Below are 23287 nucleotides of genomic sequence, written 5' to 3'. Positions count from 1 at the left end.
TGAGAATGTAAAGTGTATTTATTAATGCTACCATTTTTTTGTGATGCTTGTGTTAATTCCATCATATTCAATAGAGTACCTCTCTGGTGCACTGGCTGGCCATAGTTTCATTTTAAGTAGACATTTCTAGTTTGTGTTGTGTGTGTCCATACTTATATTATGTTATATTTTTCTATTTTGAGACAGACTTGCCGGGGAATGGCCACATCTCCAGTCTATCTCGGGTTATGCACCAAGAGATGGAGCCCATTAAAACTCTCCAGAAGAATGCATCCTCACTGGCTCAATATGTCTGTAACTTGTGTGGAAAAAGGTTTCACCGCAGATCACATTGTGAAGAGCATCAGCGAATTCACTCTGGCGAGAAGCCATATGGTTGTCCTGAATGCAATAAACGATTCACTGGTAAAAAGCAACTTCACAGACACAGCATCATTCATAGTGGAGAGAAGCCATATCGTTGCAGTGATTGTGGCAAAGCATTCAGAAAGAGCAGTAATCTTTATGTGCACAAGAGAATACACTCAGGCGAAATGCCATATGGTTGTTCTGAATGTGGAAAGAGATTCATAGAAAAAAGTAACTTACGGAGACACGAGAAAATTCACACTGGAGTAAAACCGTATTCCTGTACCGAATGTGGTAAGAGTTTCACACAAGTGTATTCTCTTCAGACGCACCAAAGAATTCACACGGGAACCAAACCATACTGTTGTACAGAATGTGATAAACGTTTCACACAACTAGTTTCACTTCAGGGACACCTGAAGATTCACACTGGAGACAAGCCATATTGCTGTACTGAATGTGATAAGCGATTTACTGAAAGGAGGAAATTGGAGAGACACAAGATAACTCACACTGGAGAAAAACCATTTTGCTGTGATGAATGTGGCAAAAGGTTCACACAGATTAGCAGTCTTCAGTCACACAAGAGCATCCACACTGGCAAAAAGCCATATTCCTGTACTGAATGTGGCAAAGCATTCAGGCAGGCAACTTTTCTTCGTGTACACCAGAGGATTCACAGTGGAGAGAAACCTCACTGTTGTACTGAATGTGGAAAGAAGTTCACTGAGAAAAGTAATCTTAAGAAACACAAGCGAATTCACAGTGGAGAAAAGCCACATTGCTGTCCTGAATGTGGCAAGCAGTTCACACAGAGGGGTTCTCTATCCAAACACCAGAGAACTCACATGGCACACAAACAGAGCGGTGAACATAAGCCACAAGAACAACCCCATGAACCAGGGGAACTCGAAAACATGACCCCCTGTAGCAATGTCCTGAGGACAGACAAATCTTTTCAGAATGGTTCTGTTAAATAGAACTAATTTCCAAAAATGAGATGTTGAAAACAGCAGAGTTTTGTATATTAAAAAATCATGGGGAGAAAAACAGCACACTTAAGAAAATTGGATTCTGCTAGAAACAGGCAATTTGTTGCAGTTGATGAATTGTTATGGGGTTCCAGTACTTGACAACACAAATACAACTACAAAAATATTAAATAACTCCAATCAGTGTTAGATATGATTTATAAAGTTATATGTGACTAAAAATAAGCCATGTGAGAAAAGAATAAATAGGATATGAATTTAAAACATCACTAACTATACTACCATTGTTTTAACTGTTAAACCCAAGTGACAGGTAAAATCCTACAGAAAGCAGTCTGTCATTAGTGAAAACCATTTTTCTGTTTGTTTGCATTTTTAGGTTTTTGGAATTAGCCAACAGTCATTTATTGCTTCTATTCCAAGATTCATACAGTGCCCTAAAGATGGAATATGGTGCAGTACTCCTGGGTGTCATGATATTAAGCTAACTGAAATACTGCATCTGCATGGAGATGCTAACCCCAAAAATACACAGTTTCTGTGAAAAGTAGTCTCTCTTTTGGAAGTTTTCATGTTTTATTTTTTGTATATTTGTTGTATATTGTATTATACAACATTGAATCACGGTAGGTTTAATTTGGCTTTTTTGACATTTATTTTAGGAAAATAAATTTTAAAGTGGAATGTAGTAGTAGTAGTAGAGTGTTGTGCCATGTTAGCCATTATGGATGCAATGAGAAGACAAGCAGAATGCCACCTTTTATTGGCTAACTGAAAAGATTACAGATCTTACCTGAGAGGGAGCCTGAGCTTCCTTGAAAGCTTGCATAAAGTAGATTGAATACAGATCTCTGCAAAGTGATCTAAAGGAATTAAAAATATAAAACACAAAATAATTGATAGCATAAGTATTCACCTGTTTCAAGTCAGTATTTAGTAGATATACCTTTGGCAGCCATGACATCCTTGAGTCAGTGTAGATGGGTCTCTCTCAGTTTCAGCTTTGTACATCTGAACACTGCAATTTTTTCAAAATTATTCTTGGCAAAACTGCTCAAACTCTGTCAGATAACATGGAGATCATGAGTGAACAGCCTTTTTCAAATCATGTCTTATGATTTTCTTGCCAGCTTAATCCAGACCAGTATCATGGGTGGATGGCTGAAGCCTGTCCCACCTAGCATAGGGTGCAAGACAGCAACACAATATGGACAGAGCACCAGTCCGTTGCAGGGCAAACACAAAAATGCACATGCAATGGCCAATTTAGAATTGTCAATTCACCTAACATGCATGTCTTTGGACAGTGGAAGGAAACTGGAGCACCCAGAGGAAACCCACACAGACATGCAGTCTCTATACAGGGAGTATCCAGAGATACTGCCCATATTTTCAAATCCAGCCACAAGTTCTCAGTTGGGTTGAGTTCTGAACACTGGCTTGGCCACTTCAGGAACTTAACATTGTTTTTAAACCATTACTGTGTAGCTTTGGCTTTATGCTTGAGGTCATCGTCTTCCTAGAAAACATACCTTCTCCCAAGGCACGGTTTTCCTGTATTTTGCTGCTTTCATTTTCCCCTCTACCCTAACAAGCCTTAAAGGGCATGCTGCAAAGAAGCCTTCTCACGTCATGATGCTGCCACCACCAAGCTTCATAGGATGGTATGTTTTTAGTAATGTGCTGTGTTGGGCTTATGCTGTTTAGTCTGATGCCCAGAAAGCTCCATTTTGGTCTCATCAGGCCTTTGATCCATTTTCTAGCTGACTCAATGTTTGTGGACGGCCTGTTGTAGGCGGATTTGCAACTGTGCCGTACTCTTTCCATTTCTTAATGACAGATTTAAGTAGATATTCCATGACCTGGATATTTTCTTCTTTCCATTGCAAGATTTTCAATCCCCTTTTCACTGAGTTGCTCTAAGTGTTCTTTTGTCTTCATTGTGTAGTTAGGCCACCATACTGACTCACTGCATTTTGGTATTTCCACATACAATCACTTGAAACCCCAGACAGGTTATCTCCACTTACCTAATGATATATAAACCAACTGGCTACACTATTGATGATTTTGGTACAGTATGTCAAATTGAAGGTGGTGAATACTTTTTGTCATCAATTCTTTTGTGTTTTGTATTTGTAATTAATTTAGACCATTTTGTAGAGTGTTGTTTACACTTTGAAAGCTAACATATAAAGAGTCATTTTCTGTTGGTCAGTGTCAAAACACCCAAATTAAATCCACAGAAATTCAGTGTTGTATAATAATTAAATCTGAAAACTTCCAAAGAGGCTAATACTTTTTATGGGCACTGTGTGCATTTTGTTTTAAGAACATAGTTTACATATTGCACACTATACCAGTATGTGTGGGTGGTGCAATGGTAGCGCTGCTGCCTCACAGTAAGGAGACCCGGGTTCGCTTCCCGGGTCCTCCCTGCGTGGAGTTTGCATGTTGTCCCTGTGTCTGTGTAGGTTTCCTCCCACAGTCCAAAGACATGCAGGTTAGGTGCATTGGCGATCCTACATTGTCCCTAGTGTGTGGTTTGTGTGTGTGCCCTGCGGTGGGCTGGTGCCCTGCCAGGGATTTGTTCCTGCCTTGTGCCCTGTGCTGGCTGGGATTGGCTCCAGCAGATCCCCGTGATCCTGTGTTAGGATATAGTGGGTTTGACAATGACTGACTGACCTGTATGTGAACATGTGTACTTGTATTTTGTGAAATGAATTGCTGTGAAATAGCCCATTGAAAGTGCTGAGGAGGATGACATCATTTTCTTCTGTTCAAAAGTGAACCCCTTAACAGAGGGCACGGTATGATTTATGCTTTATAAATCATAAGAAATTCAGGTTGACACACTCCAGATGCTGCAATCCCTGAATTGGGTAAAGCAGGTTTGAAAATGTAAGTTTTAGTAGGGACAAAAAATATAATTTTAATGTGCTATTTTGATTATTTTAAGAATCTGGTGAAGCAGGTTATGAAAGAACATGCATGCAGTTATGTTTGCACTGCTTATTAAAAAAAAAAAAACTTTCTGTCCTTAAACATTCTTAATCCAGATCAGAGTTGTGGTGGACCGAGCCTGTCAAGGCAGCAGCAGGTGAAAGATGGAAAACAATGCTGGACAGAATTCTAAGCCATAGTAAAGAAGAAAAGGAAACATCCATTTCATGGTTTTTAGCATGCAGATGAGATAAAAGATACTCATTCTTTATGAATGTGCTGCAATATAAGGGAGGCAATATGTGAATGCTTGTGAAGAATTGCAGGATGTTTAGCTTCATCTGGCATAGCAGCTTTGTTGAGTCTGCCTCCAGCACTCGGTATTCCATCTTGTATGGCTGGGTCAAATTTAAAGATTTGACTGTTCTTTTTACACAAGCATTTTTCTTTAATGCCTTCAGTTTTTCTAGAAATTCTTGTATTTGACTGAGGTAGATAAGCTCTGTTTCTGTTTTAGCGAAGTCTTCTGGAGAAATTGGCTTGTTTTTAAAGTCAGTTCATACTTTTTCATGTGCTTTGTGATGATTGTTTTTTTGTTCTTCTGGGTTAGCTTTAGATTGGCTGACTTCTTGTTGAAATGCTTACAGTAGCATGTCTTTAATTGTAAGCAGCCAAGCCACTGCTTTCTTCAAGCATAGCCATTTTGAAAAATAGGTGATTAGTTTATTGATGGGCTCGGTCACCTCCTCTATTTTTGTCATGTTAGCTGCACAGATTTTAATCTGTGGACCAAAAGTTCAGTGTAGCAGCAGTAGTTTTATGGATGTTGTACAAGTCCGTGGAGGTGAAGCCAGAGCTAACTCATCTGATAAAATGTTCATCCATCCATCCATTTTCCAACCCGCTGAATCCGAACACAGGGTCACGGGGGTCTGCTTGAGCCAATCCCAGCCAACACAGGGCACAAGGCAGGGAACCAATCCTGGGCAGGGTGCCAACCCACCGCAGGACACACACAAACACACCCACACTCCAAGCACACACTAGGGCCAATTTAGAATCACCAATCCACCTAACCTGCATGTCTTTGGACTGTGGAAGGAAACCGGAGTGCCCGGACGAAACCCACGCAGACAACATGCAAACTCCACGCAGGGAGGACCCAGGAGGCGAACCGGGGTCTTCTAACTGCGAGGCTGCAGCTCTACCACTGCGCCACCGTGCCGCCCAACATGTTATATTGTTATCTTCTTCCATTAGATTTTGGGTAGTTACAGGAAGAATGAGACTGAGGGTATAAGTAGGTGAAATGGTGTTCATGAAAAATGCTGCTGTGCTTACTGTCTGTGATAAGGAGATCAATATGTGTTGTTTCTTTGGATCGAGAGGCTCCACTTGAAGTCATTTGGAAAGGTAGTTAGGCTAACCCTGGTGGACTTTGTGAAGTGTACAAGGCATGATCCATTGTGAAAAGACCTGGGACTAGACCTGGGACATGCTAAAAGCATCATAGGTCTTAGATGGCCTAGGAGAGTGTAGGATTTTCCCAAGTGGTTTTAAAAAAGGTTGCCAAGGATAGGTGTTTCACTGTGAAACCTTTTAATGAAGTTTTTCCTAGTCCAGACATTTGGCCTGTGACAGCAGAAAGAAATCTACAATTTATGGATTAGTTCTCAGAAGCAGCTCCTTTTACGCTGTGAGCAATAGGAGATTTGAAGACCTGTGTGATCCAGACATTGTAGGTTCATGTCTGACCACCGGCAGTTACCACAGTGCAAATGTCCGAACAGGGATGAATCATGTTATTATTTCTAACAACACAATTGGCGTAGTTAGCAATATTTGCCCTGTGGACAGATGGAATGTAGTGAAAGTGCTGCGCAAAGGTGGGGACTATTTAAGAGAACTGCAGTCCCTGTGCAACCAAAGATAAGAGTTCTCTTATTGCTCGTACCATAGAAGCAACAGCTTCTGAGGGCCTTTTAATACAGATGTTATGGGTTGATAGCGCCACAAATGTTTGGACTAAGCCTTATCATTTTGTGATTCAAAGAAAAACAATAGGGCAGCCTGGTCAGGCAGATCAGTGAGTTGCTACTATAGTAAACGCAGTTAAAGTGATGATGTGAATAAATGTAGGCCTAATTAACAACAATGCTGAGACAGCTTACAAAGAAGAGATTTTGCTTTTGATATAATAGTGCCAGGACAACACTCTTAATGTCATGAAAAAACAAGGAATTGTTAAAAGCTTCACTTCCATCTTCATCACAAGTAATGGTGTAGAGAGGTTCATCATCTTTATATTTCTTAAGAGTTACCATCTCTGGTTACTTCACCACTGGTTACCTCACACATTTGAACTAATGTCACTAGGTTAGGATTGCCTTGACTTCATCAGATAAGAAATGTTTGGATATCTTTCTGTATCTTCAACTTCTAAAAACACTTACTAGGGTCCATTCTCCCTGACAATAATATATTCTGGTCCAGCCCCTGCTTAGCTCAAGACTACAAACCTTCACTTGGTTTGAAGTCGACACAGGGTATCACTGGCACACATGGCCCTTTTTAGTCTATCTGACTCAATGTTTGACACACACTGTCTAGACTGATAAACAGTATTATTAAAGACATGTTCTCTTCTCTGTACTACTAGACAGTACAGGGTCATTAGCCCTTGCTTCAAAAAAACTGGCATTAATAGGAAAGGCTGTCGGCACTGTGGACAACTGTAGGCTTCTGTCTGATTAAACTGGTGCCAGTACTCCAGTTGTGTCCATATGGGAGGTATGCTGGATCCTGCAGGATTGCCAGTCACACTCGGCAGCTTGGCTGATCATTTCTTAATAAGCTGCCCTCCATTTCTTGTGCTACAGAGAGAAAGAAAGAGAAATTTAGATTCATAGCAATTCAAAACAGCTATTATTGTTAAATATGAACTGTCCCCTAATAATATCCTTTATGATAAACAGCAGCTAAAAAAATTATGACCATGGTTATAATTGAGTGTGTCTTTCCAACTTAACTAACTGATGCTAACATTTCCCTCCTGAGCAACTTATTACTCCAGAATTCATATTTTATTACCCACTGTATATTAGTCCTTTATGTTGAAAAACCATTCTTATCTTAATACAAAAAAACATGCAATTAATATTTCAATGCCCGAACAAGTATAAACTTTGTTTTGGTGTGTGATGCTTTTTAAAGCATTTCAGTTGTATTTGTTTTGAAACCAAAATGGCTCAATTGAAGATCACATTTGTTAGTGTTGGGGTCAAATAGATTTTTAAAATATTTTATATTTCTGCATTGAAAGAACATTTTATATCCTTAATAAACATTAATTAAGTATTCCACATCACTAATAATAGTGAAGCAATATATGCACGATCAGAAATATATCGATTGAGAACATGAGATTTTGATGGACATTTGACAATTGATGAATTTGGTGTTTATCTGCTGTCATCAGTATGTCACAGAGTGAGGATTTCTACCTTCATAAAATCAAAAATTGCATAATTCTGTGACAAAAAGTGTGCACTAAGGATGTGGAACTTCTGCTTGCCCTGCTGTATTCTTTCTACTGGCTGAGATCCATCCATCCATCCATGTTCCGACCTGCTATATCCTAACACAGGGTCACGGGGGTCTGCTGGAGCCAATCCCAGCCAACACAGGGTGCAAGGCAGGAAACAAACCCCAGGCAGGGCACCAGCCCACCGCAAGGGCACACACACACACACACACACACCCCCACTAGGGACAATTTAGGAAATTTGAGAAATTCCAGTCTGGTTTTCGCACTGGTCATAGTACAGAAACGGCACTAACACGGGTTGTAAACGACATTCTGATATCCTCCGATGAAGGAAACTCCACTATAATTATGTTGTTGGACTTAAGTGCAGCATTTGACACCATCGACCATTCTATTTTACTACACAGACTAGAAAATGATGTTGGGCTTACAGGCACCGTGCTCGCTTGGTTTAGTTCTTATTTATCAAATCGATTCCAATATGTACAGAAAAGTGCTGACAGTACTCCATCATTATACACAGAAGTTCAATATGGTGTCCCGCATGGCTCAGTACTCAGACCTTTACTGTGTTCACTTTACATGCTTCCACTGGGATCTATAATTAGGAAACATAATGTTAATTTTCACTCGTATGCAGATGACACCCAGTTATACCTTTCATTTAAATCAGATGAAGTTTCTCCGATGTTGTCTTTAATTAGTTGTTTTAGCGAATTAAAGGAGTGGATGAATGAGAACTATTTGTCTTTAAATACAGGTAAAACAGAGATGTTAATTGTTGGAGGGAATGATGCTGATCATAACAATATTTTGTCATCATTTAACTCAGTTGGAATCCCAATTAATTTTACTGAATCAGCCCGCAATCTAGGAGTTATCTTTGACTCTAGCATGTCATTTAAAGCGCATATTACAAAGTTGTCCAAATCATGTTTCTTCCATCTTAAAAATGTTAGGAAATTAAGGCGCTTTCTAAATAAACAGGATTCTGAGAAATTAATTCATGCATTTATCTCTAGTAGGATTGGCTACTGCAATGCAGTGTTCACTGGATGTTCAAACTGTTCTTTATACAGCCTCCAGTTAATACAAAATGTGGCTGCAAGAATTATTACAAGAACAAGAAAATACGAACACATAACTCCAGTTCTTAAATCCTTACACTGGCTCCCGGTTAAGTTTAGGGCAGATTTCAAAATCTTTCTTTTAACATATAAAGCATTAAATGGCCAAGGTCCAGCTTACTTTTCTGAACTTATCATGACTTACAAACCTGAGCGCACATTTAAGATCTCAAGATGCTGGTCTGCTTATGGTTCCAAGGATTAATAAAATAACAATGAGAGGTTGAGCTTTTAGTTACAGGCCCTCTAAACTGTGGAATGGTCTGCCTGCTACTATAAGAGATGCCCCTTCGGTCTCAGCTTTTAAATCCCGGCTGAAGACTCACTACTTCAGTTTAGCATATCATGACTAGAGCTGCTGATTAACTGTACAGACTGAATCTCTGTTGTTAGTCATTTGCACTAAAACATAAGTAACATGACAGTTAGAATTGGATACTAACCCTCACCTATTCTGTTTCTCTTCTCGGTACTCAAATGTGGCACTTGGTGCCACGGCCCACCTGCCAAGTTGTTTTGCCTGCCTAAGGTAAAGTCATCCCTGATGGAGGATCGCAGGAATCGTGAGAAAGAGGGGTCCTTTCATCGGATTGGCTGGCCCAACACTGTCTCAGCTGTGGAATGGCCAAATGGGGGAGGCAGCTTGAAGGATGAGGTCTCCAGGAGTCTAAAATTATCCAAATCTTATTATGTGATATCATCTAAATTCTGCTCCGTACTTCTAAAAATCTTTTAATTTTTTATTGAGGATTTGTTCTGTGTATTGTATTGTATTGTATTGACCCACTTTTTTTGACACCCACTGCACACCCAACCTACCTGGAAAGGGGTCTCTCTTTGAACTGCCTTTCCCAAGGTTTCTTCCATTTTTTCCCTACTAGGTTTTTTTAGGAGTTTTTCCTTGTCTTCTTAGAGAGTCAAGGATGGGGGGGCTGTCAAGAGGCAGGGCCTGTTAAAGCCCATTGCGGCACTTCCTGTGTGATTTTGGGCTATACAAAAATAAATTGTATTGTATTGTATTGTAGGATCACCAATGCACCTAACCTGCATGTCTTTGGACTGTGGGAGGAAACCCATGCAGACACAGGGAGAACATGCAAACTCCATGCAGGGAGGAACCAGGAAGTGAACTGCTGGGTCTCCTAACTGCGAGGCAGCAGCGCCACCGTGCCGCCCGCTGGCTGAGAGAGTTTTGATAAATCTTTTTGACAATCGTTGATATATTCATTCAAATGTGGCAGTGAGTGAAGGAGTAGTAATGCATGGACTTAAATCACTTTCTCCTGACTCTCCAGATTTTATATTGTGTAACAGTAATGAACATCCACTAATCAAAAATGGGAGCATTTAAGGTTCTTATGGGCCTAGATCCAAATATCTGCTGGGCATATCAGATCATAATTGTGTCCATGGACGTAGGGCTGTGATTGTAGGAAAGGACTGAAAATTTTTATTAGCAATTGTCAAAAAAAACATTACATGTTATATAAACAAATTTTAAATAACTGCAGAGCTTGGAGTCAAAATGAGCCCGAGCAATGTCTTTGTGTAAAGTCCCCATACAGCATTTAAAGAAATATGATGATTGTGTCTGTTTTAAATATTTCTTTTCTAACAAATTAGGAAAAAGTCACAAAGAAAGAATAAAATAGGCTAAATGAGTTTTGACAATTTGTGGAGTCAAATTAATCCCAATTACAATTGCAGTGTTAAACAAATGCACAAGTAAGACAGCTCCTCTGAGTAACATTGTCATTTTTAAACAGCAAATGTACTGCACGGATTAGCAAAAGAAGAAAGTAGATATCATGGCCTATGTCCTGCACTGTGTATTTATGCTGTGCGTATTTTTATATAGCCATCAATGAAAAGAGTTACAAAGAGCCTCCTTTAGTAATATAATACACTATTTAAAAATTCACATTCACAAATCCACACACAGTCAACTTCAATTCACCAATTAAACTAAATATTCTTTGGATATTGGGAAAGAGAACTGGAGTAGCAAGATTCATGCAAATTAGACTAAAAGTTGGATCTGAATGGAGGACACTTGATCTATGAGATGGCAATACTAGCTGCTGCACCACTGTACTGCCTAAGTACCTTATTTATACATTTTATTGCAGTGTATGATAACAATGACATAAAAATAAACTGTAATTTTTGAATTGGGGCGTAAGGAGACTTTGTGATTCTACCATGGACTGAAGGTCACATTGCCCAGGTCTGTTAAGTTAGCCACTGACACCTTGTCATCTTGCACTGGATTAAGAAATGGTGGACATATGGATGAATTGGAGATATTAATGTTTTACTGTATCAATTACTTGATAATGCTATAAAGGTTTCCCCACTAGGTGGTGCTGCTGTATTATACAGTACAAAGGACTTTTAAAAACTTGCCTATAGTGTCACGCTTCCTGTAACAGCCTCAAGGAAAGAAGCCGTCAAAAGAGCTTGGCCACAGTTATTGAGCAAAGCCAATTGGGGGTCATATTGACCTCAAGGAAATTCACAGATATCAATGAAATCACTTGAGAATTGACTACAATGAAATCCGTAGTCAAGAATACAAACAGACGCTTCTAGGAGTATTTGAAGTTGAAGTTGAGTTTTGAGGCTGATTTGTTGAAGATGATCAAGTCCAGTATATGTGATGCTGATTGTTGCAGGACATTTGTGCATTTTTTTTGATTAATCTTGTTCTGCTTTATTGTCTTCCATTAACTTTTCAATCTAAGGTAGAATTTAGGCTCACACAATAATTGTAGGGCCAGCAGGGCGTGAATCCACAGTAAAAGTACTTGCTTTGTGGGACACAAATGTGTGCTGTTGAAAACATATTTTTAAAACGTTTTGAAAAATATCAACAAATGCTACCATCGGCAGTTGAAACTGTATTTCAGCAATGTTTCAAGCACTGAGTATGATGTGTAGCCTCAGGACTTTCCAAAGTCCAAGTCAATTTGTTTTCAAACATTAGTAAAATTTGAAAGAAAACAAATACAAAATTGAGCACATTTTCATAGCACAAAGACAAGCTTCTTCTGTATGATGTTGTGGTTCCAGGCTTCTATAGATATGTTATCATTAAGCTTATTGTTTGTATTACACTTACATAATTTACATTACATTACTTACAGTTAGGAACCTGCATGGCCATTTAACTTTCCACTCTCAAACACTCTTAAAATAAAAGGTGAACTGACCTCATTTTGTAAAGGAAGGTGGCAGGCTAGATCAATCCATTTACATAAAACCTCAGAGGTGAGGATAGAAGGTTGCATTTTTGCATTAGTTTGGAAATTATCTATATCCAAGCTATCAATAATAACAGTTTGTTCATAGATTCATAGCATAAATGTGGTTACATGTACAGAATACAGTGAAATTCCTACTTACGCATGTTAATTAACATTTAACACATCAGCACTCTCCAGCACTGTGATTAGTTAGTATTACTACCATACCTTGAAACTTATGTCTACCGGGATAACTTACGTGTTACTTTTATTTAATTCCAGTAACGGCGCACTGCACGATAACGTGCAGTGAATACACTTGACTTCAGCATTCATAGCATTCATCCTCTTTCTCTGTACATTTAGCATTCGTTTGCTCAGAGGTTGATGCACTTGCTGCTTCCTGAGCAGCTCTTCTTTACTCCACCCTAGCAGCCCGCTGCTTCTCTTCTTTCGTTGGCATCTTTTTGCGTTAAAACTGATTAAGTTAGTTTTTGTGTTGCAATTACTTAGTACGTTTTCTTTAATCTTTCACTTAATCTGGCACTTAAGTCTTCAATCTGCCTCAAGAATGATTAGTGAAGGTGGTAGGGAATGAGAACGGCGCCCGTACGCATGCGCTGCACGGCCGCCCTGCTGCACGTTGCCAAGAGTTGATTTTACAAAAAAATAAAAAGAGTAATAAAATCATCACCCCGAAAGCAGATAGTAGACGTCACGTTGTATATGTGTACCAAATTTCAAGTCAATAGGTGAAATGGTTTGCGAGCTACAGGTGATTTAAAATCCTGGACAGACAAACGAACAGCCACGGTAACGTATTATAGAAGAAGATTAGTTATGTAAGCTCCCCTCAAACAGAATATAGCAAAATTTTTGGAAAATGTTACAAAAATAGAAAATGTTAAAGTTACCAATTAAGATAATTTAACCTAATTTATAATAAATTCACAATTAAAGCTAGGTTATAGCTCCAGAGTCCTGTTTAAATTTACTGTATGTCCTGCCACAAATGAGGCAAAATAATATATTAGCCACACTTACACCAATATTCCAACAAAAGATGTATTACTGGAATGAATGTGATATTGTGGAATTTAACAGTTTCACAATGATCAAAGTTTGGAAGAAGAAGCAATGCAGGTTTTGTGGACCAGGAAGTTCAGCTCTTCCAGTCATGGGTCCTCTAATTAAGTCAAGTCAAGCCATTGCGTTTTCCTCAAGCGGGACAGGAACATCACTCAATAGTCACTTTGGGAGGTTCGTGTACAACTTATTAGCCATAGTGTTGTCAAAAGTTAACTAAGATTTTCCTTTTAATTTCAGTTAAATAATGTTAAGAGGAATTTGCAGTTGAAAATGTGTCCCTCATACAGATATAACTTATCGACGTGTGTAAATTTGATCAGGTTGTAATAAAAAATACCCTTTTTTTTACTCCACTTTGGTTAAACTAGCCAGCACCCAGTGCCACATATCAATTCGATGCGCTTAGAGTATCTACTTAATCATATATTCAAAAGGCAAACATTTCTACCAAAATTAAGCCTCTAATTGTAATATGTAGAGAGCAGACACAATTAGCAAATATTACTCAACTTATTGCTTAAACACCAAAATATTGTCCATTATCTGTAATTCAATTCAATACATATAACAAATCTTCTGTTGAATTTCCAGTCTGAACTATTTTACCATTTTACCGTTTCTTGTAGCAGACAAAGTCAGGTCTGTGCAGTATGCTGGTTTTGGTCTGTCAATGTACTTGTCTTACTACACCCTCAAGAAGAGTTTTAATTAATTGATCCATAATTCGATAATTGTTTTGATAGCAGCTTTGTTTGCTATCAAACCAACATTTCCTGGCTTGTTTTCTTAGTTGAAAATGTTTTTGTTATTCTTGAAGTATCACCAGATATGAAGTTCTCCTTATTGATACATACATTACTTGTCACCAGCATCTCCATGCAAACTAACTCCTTTTGGAAAAAACTGCTGGAGGAATGCCGAGTTGCATCCTGACATAGCAGCAAATCATTGCATAATCAGTGCATTCAGTTTGTTGGGGTTATCTGATATCTTTCCGGCTAACCAAATACACTTCGGCCACATCCGATAAGATTTCTCATTGCCAGATCCTAATTAGTCAGCCTGGATATGGCTGTAGGACTCAGTCGAAATCCATCTTGAAAGACCACATGGCTTTGTCTTGGGTCAGATGGACCAGATACGGAAGCGATAGACTCAACAAAGCTGTCCTTTACTATTACATACTGTATATTAAGTAATAATCATGCCATTTCCCCATTCTACAATAAAATTTCATTTAATAAAACTCCATACTAGCAAAGTGATCTGCAATTTTTTTTGTGAGATGAATGCCTAAAACAAGCATAAACAATACTTAAAATTTTGAAAAGTAAAAACTTTCAAAATTACTGTAAGAAGAGGTTAATAATATTAGTCACATATTTCAGTTCAACATCATTGACCTTTATTTTGTTAGAACATTAGAACACTCTAGATGAGAACAGGCCATTCAGCCCAACAAAGCTCATCACTCCTATCTACTTACTTTTTCGAAAAAAACATGGTCAAGTTTTGAAAATCCCTAAAGTCTTACTGTCTACCACACTACTTGGTAGCTTATTCCAAGTGTCTATCGTTCTTTGTGTACAGAAAAACTTCCTAATGTTTGTGCAAAATTTACCCTTGAGTTTCCAACTGTGTTCACGTGTTCTTGATGAACTCATCAGGCCCGGCCTTAGGCATAGGCGAAGTAGGTGACCGCCTAGGGCCCCGGATCGACGGCAGCCAGGCCCCCGGCCCTCCCCTCCCCTCGCAATGCATTCCAAAAGTTTCAAATATCCCAAAAAATAAAAAAGGACAAAAAAACTAAAAAAAGAAAAAATACAAAAAAACTAAGCTGGGTTTAGCTACATACCGCCACGTGGTGCCCAGTGGAAACAGTTCAAACTGGCTAAATTGTAGCAGCTAACTACTCCGGGCGAAAAAGGGATGCAGGGTGATGACCTCGTAACGTTACAAGAAAACGTCTCCTTGGTCTAATTTTCACGCATTTCGCAGAGCTTCCAGGGGGGCTCCGCCACCCTCAGGGAGCCCCTGGACCCCCCTTTTGCCTAGGGCCCCATAATACCTAAGACCGGGCCTGAACTCATTTTAAAATAACAGTCTCGATCCACTGTACTAATTCCCTTCATAATTTTAAACACTTCAGTCATGTCACCCCTTAATCTTCTTTTGCTTAAAGTGTAAAAGGCTCAGCTCTTTTAATCTTTATTCATAATTCAACCTCTGTAGCCCTGGAATCACCCTAGTTGCTCTTCTCTGGACCTTTTCTAGCGCTGCTATGTCCTTTTTGTAGCCTGGAGACCAAAACTGCACACCATACTTGACATGAGGCCTCACCAGTGTGTTATAAAGGTTGAGCATAACCTCCTTGGACTTGTACTCCACACATCGTGCTATATAACCTAACATTCTGTTAGCCTTCTTAATGGCTTCTGAACACTGTTGGGAAGTCGATAGCTTAGAGTCCACTATGACTACTAAATCCTTCTCATAAGATGTAATCTCGATTTTCCGACCGCCCATTGTGTATTCAAACCTAACATTTTTACTTCCTATGTGTAATACTTTACATTTACTGACTTAAATTTCATCTGCCACAAATCTGCCCAAGCCTGTATGCTATCCAAGTCCTTCTGTAATTAAATAATGGATTCCAAATTATCTGCTAATCCACCTATCTTGGTATCATCTGCAAACTTAACCAGCTTGTTACTTATATTCCTATCTAATTCATTTATATATATTAAAAACAGCAGCGGTCCTAGCACTGACCACTGTCACCCTGAACTCCCACTTCTTTTAGTTTGATGCCCAACCTCTCATGTGGCACCTTATCAAATGCTTTCTGAAAGTCAAGATAAATAATTTCATAAGCTCCACTTTGATCGTATCCTTTTGTTGCTTCCTCATAGAATTCCAGCATGTTAGTAAAACACGACCTCCCTCTTCTGAACCCATGCTGACTGTTCAGAAAAACTTCTGTCCTTGCCAAGTGTTGCTCAATCTTATCCTTAATAATTCCTTCCATTAATTTTCCTTAACATGTGGACATATTAACATTTTAATTAACGTGGAAAAAATGAAGGAAAACAGAAACACTTAAAAGAAAGGAATTTTTAAAATTAAAAGTTTAAAGCCAATGATATTTAATTTATCAATGAGCATTAACACTTTTATGGCACGAATGTTAATAGTACTGCATTATTTTAAATACCACGTATAACTACTCTCTCTCAGCAGTCACCTTCTTTGTCAGTTGAAGTCTTTGTCAGGGCATTCAACCTCAAACAATACTTAGAACAGCATCCATCAGAGACAAAAGCTTGAATGCCTGTTTCAGACTGATTTCACTCCAGTTCACCTCCTTTGTTACTGGAGTTATAAGAAGCTTCCCCATGATTCACCACACATTGTCTTTGGTATGCAATATAACAGTTTTACATGAGAAACATAAGAAAATATAACAAATTTGACAAACGAGAGATCAGTTAGTCCATCAAGCCCATTTGTTTAGCTAATAGCTAAGCTGTCCCAATGATTGTCCCAATGTTTTCATATTAAAACAGTGGCAAAACAAAACTGACAAAAGAAAACATGTAACATGAGGTGACACTCTGTACACAAATGGGAAAAAACACAAAACTATGCAAATCAAAGTGTAACTGTGTACTGTGAAATATAAATTCCTGCACAGTGACTACTCTCTGCAGTGACTGTCCCACATGGAAAAAGCACCTCAACAGTTGTGCTGCTGGGAAGACAATTTTGCATGCATTCTGGTAAACATGAACCTGGCTGAAATGGCAGCATGATATTTGAATGTGACTGTTGTACCACCAAAATGAGTCAATTAAAATAAGCTTATTTTCACACAGTTATTTGACAAGAAAAAGCAACCTTTCAGTTTTGTTAATAAATATGTCAAATCAGTAGTTAACTTAATACTTCTGACTAAAATGTTTAAAATTTTACATGCAAAACACAACAAAGAACATACCGGTGCATAAAGTAGAAAATGTCTGAAGAAGGGGCCTGAGTTGCCTCGAAAGCTTGCATATTGTCATCTTTATAGTTAGCCAATAAAAGGTGTCATTTTGCTTGACTTCTCACTACTGTATCAAATAAAACATATACTGAGACAACAAATGTGCTGACAGGATTTGTCCTTTACATTTCCATTATATATTTGGTGGGTGAAAGCTTTTATGCAATGTAAACCTACCCACCATCTCACTATCAAACAAATTTACATTCTCACTCACGACTAAGTCAGAGACTGGAAAGCATTTTAATAGATAGATAGATAGAATGCCAGGTGTAAATGCAATCCAGAGAAACTATAAACAGATACAATCAATATATGAATTGCATTTTAAAGGTGGTATATGAGAAAACTAACAGTTATAATTGGTCTTATGTCACATGTTTTAAATATCGATGAGGCGGGCCACTTGAAAAAGATGCCAGGGCTGGGTCCACCCTGCAGGCCTTAAGTTTGGTAACCCTGCAGTAGTTCGGCTTTAGTGATTTAAGTATTTTGCTGCTAATTTATAATTATTTTCAGTCACCTTGTGGATTCCTCGGAACTTACTGAGGCACTCTAGTAGGCTTCAGACCCTTTGCTGAGAAAAAACAACAACAATTATTTATTTCTTGTATAGCCCAAAATCACACAAAGGGGTGCCTCATTGGACTTTAACAGGCCCCCAAGCCTTGACTCTCTAAGAAGACAAGAATAAACTCCCCAAAAAATGATTGTAGAAAAAAAATCAATGGAAGAAATCTTGGGAAAGGCAATTCAAAGAGAGAATCCCTTCCAAGTAGATTGAGTGTGCAATGGGTGTCAAAATTAAGGAAAAATATAACACACAAAACAGAACAAAAGTAACCCTCTTTACAAAGCTAGATGGCCAATCAATCATTGCCACCTTAGAAATACAATACAACGGTACACACTACAAGGCCAAATGCAAGAATGAGTTAGCTTACACCACTCAGTAAATACAGAACTATCACATATGAGGATGCAGATTTGTTTGATTTTAAGAGTAAGTAACTAAGAAAGTAAGTGTGGCAGATGTGGCAACACGCTATCAGCACCTGCTCCCAACCTCTCTCTCTCTTAATCCTTCCGAAATATTGTATTATCTTTTTCTGTGCATTACAATTAAAGATTCTTTATCACTTTTTACAATGAAGAAATTGTCTTTCCAATTTGACTGTGGAAATAGAGTAGTCATAATGTGCCTTAAATAATAATAAGAAAGACACAAACACTAATAACTGTGCAGATGATGCCATCATCCACATTTTTTCTTCACCAGTGCATATCACATCATAAGCTTTTGATTAAGACCAAGATGAAGGTTCTAGCTCCAGTAGTTAGCAAGTACCAGCAGGTCATGCACAGCGGAGACTGGGGCTGCCTTTCTTCTTCATTCTGTCATGAAAATTGCATCTGCATTGTGCTTCATGCTCAGCAGATGTCACTGTTCTTCTTTTTCTCTTTGCCATGTCACCATCTTGATCAGATTGTCACTGACGTTTGCTGCAAGAGAGACGCAAACCTTGATAACTTTTGAAGCACATGGTTGTGCTTCACCAGAGAATATCACATCATATGTTTTTAATTAAGACACAACCTTTAGCATTTTATATATATATATTATATATATATATATATATATATATATATATATATATATATATATATATATATATATATATATACAGTATATATAGTGGGAAACCTGCCTCGATGCGCACAGGTACACAGACTCACAAGCTCCACAACACACGTTTTAATTTCTTCTTCTCACAGTACAGTGCACCAATCACCACAATACTCAGCTCAGTCATTTGCTTTGTTTCTTCTCCCTTGTTATTCTTTTGCCGCCTCCACTCCTCTCTTCGCAAGCTCCGTCCCCTGCCGCCCGACTCTGGCTTCCTGAATGGAGTGAGGCAGCCCCTTTTATAATGCACCCAGATGTGCTCCAGGTGCTCCCTGATGATCTTCCTGCAGCACTTCTTGGTGTGGTGGAAGTGCTGCATGGACACCCGGAAGCACTTCGTGTGTACCTGCTTCCTGGTTCAGCAGCAATTCCTGTTGTGGCGGAAGTGCTGCAGTCCATGTCTCCTGGAACATCTGGGCGCCCCCTGGCAGTGACCACAGACCCAACAGGGTTGAGCTTCTAAGCCCTGATCCCGTGGCCCCCATGCAAACCAGGGCAGCTGTCTTCTTGTGTCCCAGAGGGAGGTATTGTCCTTCTCCTGGTTCCTCCACCTTCCAGGCATCCCAGCTGCGCAGGCTCCCCAGCTGCCTGCCACTATATATATATATATATATAATAAATGTAATAAAAATCCACATCTTGGCAGCCTTCAACCACTTCATATAGGTTAATAGCAAGGTTAGGAAAACAATAAACAATTTGATATAGAGCAACCAATGAACTATATACCTTATTTATTTACCAAATGTTTAAAAAGTCACAAGCACATGGAATGATTCTGTATAATTTTAATTTCAAACTTAAATTAGCGTTGCTTCGTAAATAAATCTAATAGTATAGAGGGGCATAAATGCTGTGGGTTGGGCATTACAGACTGTGACAGGTGGGAATTAAAGAGGCTGTAATCTCTAATAAAAGTGAAACAAATGAGCCAAAATGTATTTTTTAATGTCTATGTCAGTAGTACATGTCTAAAGTAAACAAGCATTTTTGGCACTGTGTCTTTCTAAGGAAAACGCTATCTGAAGGTGCTTAATTAATATAAATACATAACATATTTTCAGATTTTTTTTTTACAAATGGGGCATCAGCAGATTCCATTAGTTGAGCCACACTGCCTAGTGCCTGTTAAAAGAGAAAGAAGCTTTTGTCAACCAAAATAAACCAAAAGAAATCACAGCTGGGCTAGTATTGGAATTTATGTTTGCTCATTATTAATAATCTTTCTCTGTTTGGCATTCACAAGGGATTTCCCACCCTGAGAATTCCTTTGTTGGCATCTGTAGAAGAAAAACCTGAAATAAATTAATGGAAAAAAAACATGTCAGCACAATGTGAATGTGGGAGAATAAACCACTAATAATTCACAACAGATCAGATTATACTGAGATAAAATATTAGTTTGTTGGGACTTGCTCCTGAGGAACAAATGGCTAGCCTTACTTATCATTTTTTTCAGTTTGACTGAGATATAATCTATTTTAATATATAACATTTTTCTATTGTGCGTTAATCTCTTTACAGATGAATATTTAGCCAGTGTGCTTCAGTATGGAATTAGAAAGTACTCAAATCCTTTCACTTTCTGCACACTTTCTGTAGTAGATTTAATTTCAAATTGATAGATTTGCCACTTGTGCCCTTCAATACACACTTAATAACCCATGATCACAAAGGAAAACATGTTTTCCGAGAGGTTTGCAAATTTATTAAAAATCAAAAAAAAAAATCTGGCGCCCTGCCCGGGGTTTGTTTCCTGCCTTGCGCCCTGTGTTGGCTGGGATTGGCTCCAGCAGACCCCCGTGACCCTGTAGTTAGGATATAGCGGGTTGGATAATGGATGGATAGATGGACCCTTTGCTGTGGCACTTAAAATTGTGGTCAAGTTCTTCTTGTTTGCTTTAATTATTCTTGAGTCTAGAATTTGACTGGGGGCCAAAATTAAAAACTGGGTCTAAGTCAAGGGCCAAACTGGGTCAATATTTTTCAATGTATTATATCAAATTATTCATACAGAAATATGAACTTAATTTTTCCCAAGATATCCTTCATAGAATTCAGAACAAACCTAGCTTATTGATTCAATAAAAAATTATGAGACTGAAGTTAAAATAAAAGACACATCAGTGGCGACCATTCTTACACCCTTCTCTCTATCAGCAGTTTTTCACTGAATCATTTCAAATAAAAACATTTTATTGTAAAACAGCCAAATAATTTCCTCAATAAAAATCCAAACATATAGTTACTAACATTCTACCTTGCAATTACAGGAGAAAATAGCAAAAAGAAATCATATACTGTACATACAGGCATACTATCCATTACTCTAATGCACATTAGCCCAAGCCAGATGCCTGGCATTTTTTCCCGGCTGCAAGTTCATCAATGTTTGGGGTCAGGCTCTGAGATGTGGAAATTCTCAAGACTGAATGAAGGTGTGCATCAGTGAGATAATTCCTGTGTGATGTTTTGTTCATCTTCATCACAGAGAAAAGTTGCTCATGCAGTTATGTATTGCCAATCATAGAAAGCATTTGAGTTGCTTGTATGCAAAGCTGGGGAATCATGTCGGGGATGAAACATGGAAACTGTGCCTCGTCCACAGAATTATACTTTGCCTTCACAGTGTCACTACTTTGGAGTTCGATCAGCTTCATTTGGACATTCATAGGTGCTCTTCCCACATCAACTGCAAACAGATAACTGAGAAGTTCCAGTTTAATTTTCTGGGCTTCAAAGTCGGCAAATCACTGTGTGAACTCGGCACTAAGTATAAAAGTTTTTCAGCGAAATGTGCACTTGGAAATACAGTGGTAGAGACCTGGGGCCACATGTACTGTATAATGCCATGTGTAGAATTCATACTAAAACATGGTGTACAGACTAAAGTAGAAATGTGCACACACAAAAAAAAATTCAGATGCACAAAACTGCATAAGCAAACTTCTACACACTTTCTCTTTATAAATCCCAATCAACATGAATTTTAACACACATGATTACAGCTCCATCCCAACTCCTCCCAGAATTATACCTATTTGAATATGCAAATCAATATAAATAGCCCTTTCTGTGTTTAGTTAAAAGACAATGAAAAAAGTATGTGGAAAACAAAAAAAAGAATCTCAGTGAATGTGAAATGGAAGTCCTGCTCAATGAAGTGTAGGCATGGAAAAACATACTATTTGGTGGCTTAAGCAGTGGTTTAAACAGCAAAAAGAATTTGATGGAGTGGTACAGAGTGGCAAAGGCATTCAAAAGTTCAAATTGATAAAGTCACACAGTGCCCAAAATTAAAACGAACCCATGGACCACATCAGGACTGTCTAATGGGACTGCAATTGCAAAGGTGAAGACATTGAAAGATACCCATAAAAAGCACTCCAATGTCCACCTTATCTGTGTTCTATCTGTGGGGGACTGCTATGCTGATCCGAGCAAACATTTAAGATGGTTTAAGCTATCGTCTCTCCTGCTTGTGTTGTACACAGGGCTTAGAGTGGGCTGTTACACAGTACTGGCAGCAATTCCCTGTTTCTTCTGTGTGAACCAGAGTGTAGTAGCGCATCACATTCTGAATTCTAGGGGAGACACCCCAATTGTCTGCAAAATTGCACGCATTTCACCACCAAGGGCCCCCCCATCTCCCTCTGTGTTCTTCAAAATATATGCATATAAGCATGCTCAACAATTCAAGGAAGACCAACATGACCTAACCCCATTGAATTTGTATGTATTTTATACCTCACTGTGAGAAGTAAGAAGAAGAAGCCGACAGAATAGGGAGTACTGAGTGTACCCAATAATGCAACTCGCTGAGCATATCTTTTTAAATCTTCATCAAACTTTCATCCATTCACTTCACTTCTGGTTGCAGCCTTCATTTGCATAAAGCAGCAGCTCCATTTCTCTGTGCAGTTCCTTCTTGGCACTAAGCAGAAAAACGAACACAGCACCAAAGTATACCCCACTCACTACAACATTATTATTGATAAATATGGACAAATAAAAAACATAATTAGGCTAATTTTCCTTTTTCTATAACATCAGCAAACTTCAGTGTTTTGAGTTTTTTTTTTATTATGATGAGAGTGGGGGATTTACTGTTAAATATTGATATATCAAAATATTGTTTCTTGATGGACATCTAGTGCCCTGAATGTACTATTCTGCCAAACGTCTGTTTTTTAATCAAATGGGAATTTTTGATTTGTTAATGAGTGAGTGAGTCAGTTAGTCAACTTTACATTTTATATAT

General features: G+C 38.5%; 1 protein-coding gene across 2 annotated transcripts in view; it reads left to right on the top strand.

Annotated features, from left to right (window-relative positions):
• The window catches only part of LOC114664119 (zinc finger protein OZF-like), a 36381-nt gene extending 34435 nt beyond the window's left edge, over positions 1–1946 (top strand). The window contains exon 4 of one of the 2 annotated variants that reach the window (XM_051929051.1): positions 650–1946. In XM_051929051.1, the coding sequence (XP_051785011.1) occupies positions 650–1328 (679 nt within the window). In that variant the 3' untranslated portion in view covers positions 1329–1946. Of the gene's footprint in view, positions 1–186 lie in introns of both variants that reach the window. The other variant, XM_051929040.1, reaches the window with a different exon arrangement.
• The last annotated feature ends 21341 nt before the right edge of the window (positions 1947–23287 follow it).

The sequence above is a fragment of the Erpetoichthys calabaricus genome, chromosome 1 (genome assembly GCF_900747795.2).
Source record: "Erpetoichthys calabaricus chromosome 1, fErpCal1.3, whole genome shotgun sequence".
NCBI lineage: Eukaryota > Metazoa > Chordata > Cladistia > Polypteriformes > Polypteridae > Erpetoichthys > Erpetoichthys calabaricus.
The sequence above is the reverse complement of the archived record's forward strand: the minus strand, read 5'-3'. Positions and strand labels throughout refer to the sequence as shown.